The sequence below is a fragment of the Vigna umbellata genome, chromosome 1 (assembly GCF_029865625.1).
Source record: "Vigna umbellata cultivar VRB3 chromosome 1, Vumbellata_1.0, whole genome shotgun sequence".
Taxonomy (NCBI): Eukaryota; Viridiplantae; Streptophyta; class Magnoliopsida; order Fabales; family Fabaceae; genus Vigna; species Vigna umbellata.
In genome coordinates, this window is record NC_142165.1 from 80,775,134 (window position 1) to 80,782,775 (window position 7,642).

General features: G+C 33.4%; 3 protein-coding genes across 3 annotated transcripts; all 3 read right to left on the reverse strand.

The window, feature by feature from the left end:
- Positions 1–341: 341 nt before the first annotated feature.
- LOC148206557 (uncharacterized) lies at positions 342–1,632 on the reverse strand. The gene is made up of 5 exons (XM_088108079.1): positions 1,399–1,632; positions 1,149–1,316; positions 816–891; positions 526–621; positions 342–449 (listed from the first exon to the last, which is right to left on the reverse strand). Exons 1-5 carry the CDS (start codon positions 1,545–1,547, stop codon positions 342–344), a joined length of 597 nt encoding a protein of 198 aa, XP_087964205.1. The 5' UTR covers positions 1,548–1,632.
- Positions 1,633–1,843: 211 nt separating this feature from the next.
- Positions 1,844–3,431, reverse strand: LOC148206558 (uncharacterized). Its single transcript, XM_088108082.1, has 5 exons — positions 3,138–3,431; positions 2,856–3,062; positions 2,526–2,768; positions 1,990–2,425; positions 1,844–1,914 (listed from the first exon to the last, which is right to left on the reverse strand). Exons 1-5 carry the CDS (start codon positions 3,429–3,431, stop codon positions 1,844–1,846), a joined length of 1,251 nt encoding a protein of 416 aa, XP_087964208.1.
- Positions 3,432–4,529: 1,098 nt separating this feature from the next.
- Positions 4,530–6,614, reverse strand: LOC148206559 (uncharacterized). The gene has a single exon (XM_088113784.1). It carries the CDS (start codon positions 6,585–6,587, stop codon positions 4,530–4,532), a length of 2,058 nt encoding a protein of 685 aa, XP_087969910.1. The 5' UTR covers positions 6,588–6,614.
- Positions 6,615–7,642: the final 1,028 nt, after the last annotated feature.

The window sequence follows — 7,642 nt, forward strand, 5'->3', positions numbered from 1 at the left end:
TGACGTACAATTTTTCACCTATCATAATAAATTGTTTTCAAAATCAATGTATTATGACGTACATTATTTAATACGTCATAATATATGTTTTTAAAAAAAATTGATTTTTATAAATTGACATCCAATGAAATTATAATCATATTCCTGTTCATCCAATGAAATTATAATCATATTCCTATTCATCCAATCAATTTATAATCAATATAGTTTCAAATTAACAAAATAAATGAAACTAACAAAATAGAGATCGTTTAAAATATTAAATTGTCTAATAATATTTAATACATCATTTATACATAAAACTATATATTAAATCCAAATATTACATTAATGTACCTACACTATTGAAGTGTAGCTAAGTTTTTACTAACACTTAAAATAAAATAAGCCCAATTCCTTCTAATGTCTTCAATGTCTGCAACTTCCATGGAAGATGAATCATTAAAGATCTGCAAAAAAGAAAAATAATAGAGTTAAAACAATATTGTAATCAATAGTTAAATTATTTAGTTAGTTTTTTAATACCTTATTCCATGATTCAGTTATGTTTGTACAAATAATGGTATGCATGTGTTTCATTACATAATACCCACAGTCATAGTTGCCCAATTGACATCGACACTGCAAATTAAATACAAATAATCAAGACTCATTCAAACCAAAGACACAAAATATCAGATTATACTCTAGCTAGCCTTTGCACCATGTAGCTTTGATCAATTTTTCTAAACCAAATTTCAAAAAACCAACAACACAACCAATTCCTCATAAAAATAGTAATCACAAAACACAAAACAAAGGTTAACTTCTCTTACATTAGGTGTGGTTATTTGCATCTTCTTCCTAGAGACAGATGGAACACCCCGCAACCTTGAATAAGCTTCCAAAGACCTACAAAAGGTAGACATTCAATACATCATAATAATAATAATGTAAGAAGGAATCAAAATAGAAAGGAAAACTTACGCCTCTAATATATTTTTGATGGACAATGTGTTAGCTTTCTTATGCAAGGAACATAAGAGAACTACAAGAGAACGATTAGGAACAATAACTAGCAATTGCTAATGACCCCTACAAGTTAGAATAATATTAATTAAAAGAAACTTTTAAACTAGTCATGAAGAATTCAAAAATTGTGTACTTACTTATGCAAGTAAGGTGCTAAATAGACCTCTTTACCAACTTTTTCAAACATTTCTATCAAGTATTTTTGCACATCCTCTGATTTATTTCCTACACTTTGAATGATAACAGGATCAAGAAATCCATAGATAGTAGCATTCCTTCTCTCGATGCAGAGGTGATGCAAATACCTTCAATATGAACAAATAATGTTAGAAAAAGTACATGAATGCAATATCATAGTATTTTCATGGTTTATGAAGGTGTACTTACAAATTCCAAACTTGTAGAACTGTTGTAGAGAGGAGATCATTACCAATGACAATTTCACAAATATCCCTATGACATACAAATAAAGTGGTGGTAGTAGTCTTGCATGTGAGTTCAGGAGGCATATTTATCTCAATAGTTTTATTTCCCATTGTGACTACCGCTGCACCAAGTTGTTGGAGAGGCGACAATTGTGATTGTGGAGGTGTAACAATGTTTGTCTTCTTAGAAACGTCCTACATTTGACCACAAAATAAGGCTAATAATATATGCATCCAAATACAACAAATACATAAGTAACTAAGGCAAATATGGATAAAAATACTTAATAAAATTGGCTTTGCCAATCTGGCTGGCCAAATGATAAAATTTCCTGGAGCTTGTCCCACTGTTTGAATCTCCTCATTAGGCAGAGGAACACGAGCAGAAGAATCTTTAATATCTACAATCACCACTCGCAACATATATCATCTTTAATAGCCTCGTGGTGGATGGTGCTTCCTAAATTATATATTTTACCTAAGACACAAAAAAGATTTAAACCACATACAAATCACATATTCAACATACACAACTAAACAAAATTGAATTTACCTAAAGCCACCAAATGCCAGTGGGGATCATCAACATACAATTCACAATCAATAGGGACATCAACACCATCCCCTGATTCTTCAGTAAGAGGACAACTCCCCTTTGTGCTAGCAACATGGGAAGCCCCCTTTGGTGGACCTTGAATAGCCAATCCTAAGGATGCTATCTCTGATTTGATTTTTGACAATAATTCATCTCTCAATTCTGGGAACAATTCTTTCTTAAACTCATTTTTTAGCACCTTTTTATCAGATTCACTAAGATGTGCTAAAGTAACCTTTCGAGTAGGACCACCAAAGAATTGCTTGAGTCCTACCCCTCGTCCAACACCACGGATATATCCAGGATGCTCCAGACGTCCAATGGCAACAACTAATATGTCATCTCGGCCTTCTTGAGTGAATGACCCTTGAGAGCTTTTTTCCACTAAGTCATTCTGAAAAAATAGTGTTTTAGTCCATCTATTACAGAATACATGCCAAAAATTATATCTGAAGACATTAAAGTTAAAATTAGGCTTAGCATGAGTTTCTAACAATCTTCTCCACTATAAGTCGAGTTTCTTCAGAAGTGTATTCTCCTGATGGCTTAATGCGAGCTCTCTTCCATTTCTCATGACGTGGAGGTGGAGAAATCAAACTTAAATCTGACCGATCATCGATAGCTGAGGAAGAGGCCTCACGGATCATAATCTCCTCTAACCTATCATATCCCCCACGAGACAATCTGTGTCGGTGGAGATTATTTTTCTGAAGGTCTTGTGCAACTTTTCTCTTTTCCTATTTCAAACATGTGACAAACAATTAATAACAAATTATGAAACAGAAAAAATGAATATCAAATCATAAATAAAACATTAAATTTACCTGAAAGGCAGGTTCTAATCGTTTGTCCCGAAAAGCCTGCCACGTTTCCTCATCCAGGAAATTGTATATGTAACAAGGATTCTTGTGACTTAACTTACCATAAATATATCGATTAGTAAGGTCACTCTTAAAACCCCTCCACCACTGTCCAGCATATGATATCCATTTCCTTCTCAATAAGTTGTTGTTTGGGACGTCATATGTTAGCTACATAATAGGTACATGAATGTTATATTTACAATTTTGCTAATAATTGTGGAAGTTAAGTTAAGATTTTCATACCATGATAGTTTGCCATATTTGGTTCTTCACTTCTTCAGGAACATGGTCCCAATTGTCAATAAGAATACTAACCTTACTTCTACCAAGTAAGGCCACAAAGCTAGTGAATCTTGCACGATTGTCTCCAATAACTTTTCCTGTACTCATATCAAATTGAATGGGCAATCTTTGATCAACATTACGACTAACAATCAAGTCTCTTAGCCTAGTCGCACGTCTACACTTGGGTTGGGTAGATGATTGACTTTGGTCCTTAGTATGTGGTGTAGGTATAGATGGATCAGCCATAAACATGTTTAAACAAAATATTGAAAATGAAATTTAATTGAATACACCAAAACAACAATTAGTGGTCAATTGAAGCAGAAAAAAAAAAGAAGTTTTAGCAATTAAAGAAGATACAAAGAGTACCAAATCACTAATAAATAATTAACTTTTATATCACTTAGCTTGAGTAAGTTTTTAAAGAAGAAAGAAGCTTTAAAAGCCTAACTGTTTGGTTTGCATGAGTATGCAGGTGTGTGTGCAGTTAGTTAGGTTAGTTGGTAAAAAAATACCAGGGGTTATGTTAGAAAGAATGGGAGTGGCCCTGTAATTGATTAGTCCCTTTAAGAGTGATTTTATGTTAGCAGACTTTAAACTGTTGTGCAGTGTGTGCTCTTTCCTGTAGATTTTTCGTCCCTATTCTGTCTTTAGTTCAGACACCAGTTTCTATCGGTGTGTGTAAAATCTTACAAATATATGCAAATACTACTTTTTAGAAGCTATTGATAGTAAATGTGAAAGGTTGTAAATGCAACTTTTTTGACTAGTTCATGGAATTGAATAAATTGAGATTTACTAGATTGAAGCTTAAATAAAACAGGAACAAGTTAAAATATTTTGACATAAAGGACTAATTAAAATAAGCACTTAACCATTCACATATTAATATATATATATATATATATATATATATATATATATATATATATATATATATAATATTTATATATATATATATATAATATTTGCAATATCACCATCGGGACTAGTTAATATGTTTGTTAGGATATTTACTATCATTTGATTATATTTAGGCCGTTATCATACATAAGGTCACTCCAATAGTCTAATTTTATGAGTTGTTAGATTTAATATCAATTATATTCAAATAGATTTAAAGAATTTATTTCCTACCTAATGGATTTAATTTGATTATATTAAAAATTAGCATTTGGTTAGAGTAAATTTCAACATTTCAAAACATTTCTCTTTAATGTTGTAATGTGTGAACACACGAATAAATAAATAAATATCTACCTACTGAATTGAATGTGTAGGTTGTTGAATTAAATGTACAAGCTGCTGAATTAAATGTTTTAGCCTGGTGTAAAAGGACCCTTCGTGATGTTATGTTGGAATATTCTCCCATAACCCTTCGTGATGGTCATCACGTGTGGCATGGACATCATCAACTTCGGTATCAACATCCAATGTTGGTATATTTGTGGAGAAAGATGGTGTCTCATAAATATCAAGTGTTGAATCATCATTTGGATGGGTACCATGTGTGGTTCTTCCTTGGAGAACAATTGACCATCTTTTGTTAGAAGGATCATTGACATAAAAAACTTGTTTTGCTTGAGATGCCATGATGAATGGCTCATCTGTATATTTGGCCTTATGTAAATCAACCAAGGTAAAACCCAAATCATCAGTTTTAACACCATTATTACTATCAACCCATTTACATTTAAAAACAGGAACTCTAAAACTTTTATAATCAATCATCCATATATCTTCAATTACACCAAAGTAACACATTGAAGCCATAATAGGATGTTTATCCTTTGAGCTAGAAAAATGCATTGATTCGGCCATAACCATAACTCCACTATTTTGCATAGTACTTTTATCATCTTCAGATTTTGTATAAAATGAACAATTATTAATATCATACCCACTCCAACATATGACATCAAAGTTTGGCTCGCATGCTAACCATTTCAATGTATCACAACTTGTATTATCAATTTGAACTTTTTCTGTGAACCACTTTAAGAAAGTCTTGTTATGCTCATTAATCAACCACTTCTCAGGCATCCGTGGATTATCTCTCTTTACAATGTCTTTGTGAGCACTTAGGTAGGGTTGAACAATATCAGTGTTATTCAAGATATAAAAATGTGCTTGGATAACTTCATCTCGTGCCAATGTCACCACTTTTGCACTTCGAGTACCTTTACCAGCAATTCTTCCAAGGTGGCGAGTTTTAGGTACCCCTATAGCTTCAATTTCTGAGATGTATTCTGTACAAAACTCAATAGCTTCCTCTGCAATATATCTTTCAACAATTGATGCTTCAGGGTGATATTGGTTCTTGACGTACCCTTTCAATATCTTCATGTATCGCTCAATTGGGTACATCCATCGCAAGAACACAGGTCCACAAAGTCTAATTTCCCTTACTAAGTGTACAATCAAGTGAACCATGATATCAAAAAATGATGGAGGGAAATACATCTCCAACTCACACAATATAACGTTAGCCTCATTCTCCAAATGATCCAACCATGCAGGCTCAATAACTTTACTACAAATGGCATTAAAAACGAAGCATAATCTAGTTAATGCATATCTAATATTCTTAGGCAATATTCCCCGAATCGCCACTGGTAGGAGTTGTTGCATTAAAACATGAAAATCATGAGATTTTAACCCAAGTAATTTCAAATCTTTCATACATACAAGTCGTTTCACATTGGAAGAGTAACCATGCGGAACTTTCACACCACGTAAAAACTCACAAAAACTTCTCTTTTCTTGTTTAGATAATGTGTGACATGCTGGAGGCAAGTATGTTCGTTTGCCATGTGATTGGGGAGCTAATTGTTCTCTTATTCCCATTTCAACCAAGTCCAAGCGACTCTTCATACCATCTTTTGTCTTGCCTTGAATATTAAGGAGTGTTCCAATAATACTGTCACACACATTTTTCTCTACATGCATGACATACATACAATGTCTCACATCAAGCATCCTCCAATATGGGAGATCAAAGAAGATTGATCTTTTCTTCCATATGCTTGTTGTTATGGCTTTCTTTTTTGTCTTGCCAAGCATAACATCGATGTTCTTTACACGTTCATATACTTCTAATCCACTTAAAGGTGTTGGAGCTATTTCATTTTCTTGACATCCATTAAATGCTTTTTTTAATTTACGAAAAGGATGGTTTGCACTAAGAAATCTTCGATGTCCAATGTAAATCATTTTCTTTCCATGCTTTAGTTGATGGTGACATGTGCCTTCTTCACATATAGGGCATGCTTTGTGACCCTTTATGCTATACCCACTCAAATTACCATATGCTGGAAAGTCATTGATTGTACAAAATAACATGGCATGCAACTTAAAAGTGGAGCCTGTGTACCCGTCAAACACATCAACGCCTTCCTCCCACAACATTTTTAAATCTTCAACTAGCGGGCTTAAATAAACATCAATGTCATTTCCTGGTTGTCGTGGACCAGAAACCATTAAAGATAACATGACGTATTTACGTTTCATGCACAACCAAGGAGGTAAGTTGTAGATCACTAACATGACAGGCCATGAGCTATGTCTACTACTCAAGTTACCGTACGGGTTCATTCCATCTGTAGCAAGTCCAAGCCTAAGGTTTCTTGGATCATTTCCAAAATATGGAAACATAGAATCTATTGTCTGCCATTGACTACAATCAGTTGGATGCCTTATTTGACCATCTCTTTTACGTTCATCTGCATGCCATCTAATGAGTTTTGCATCTTTGACATTAGCAAATAATCTTTTAAACCTTGGAATTATAGGAAGATACCACAACACCTTTGCTGGAACACCCTTCCTCACATCATCTTTGAAGCCACCATCTTTTTGCTTGTATCTTGATAACCCACAATGTGGACATTGATGTAACTTTTCATATTCCTTCCTATACAACACACAATCGTTCGAACAAGCATGAATCTTTTTATACTGCATACCCCCTCTGGAACCTTGGTTCATGGGAGACTATGTTAATCAGTATCTAAAAAATTTAATAATTAAAAAGGATTTGAAATAACAAGAGGGTCCCATAATTCAAATAACTGAACCCCCTCAAAGTTAAAAGACCCTCTGATTGCAACAAAAAACAGGACAGAACACACTTTTGAATAAACTGATCATAGGAAACCTCAGATCATTCTCTAGAGGCTTAAGAAAATTTACAGTACAATAGTAAGTTTAAGAAAATTAGAATTCATGAAACAGACCAAAACTCCACATGGAGTCATCTAAAACTGTGACATTTACCAGCTAAAAATCTAGCTTTATTATGATCAATTTCTAGCTTTCCAATATTTTCCTGCAAGGCAACAAGTGCTCTAGCACAAAGGTTTGCTTTACTATTATTCAATGAGGTATTATAGACGCAATAAATTTCATATGAAAGAGACCATAAAATCAGTCCTCTAGAACTTTCATCAATAAGTTAGATAAAG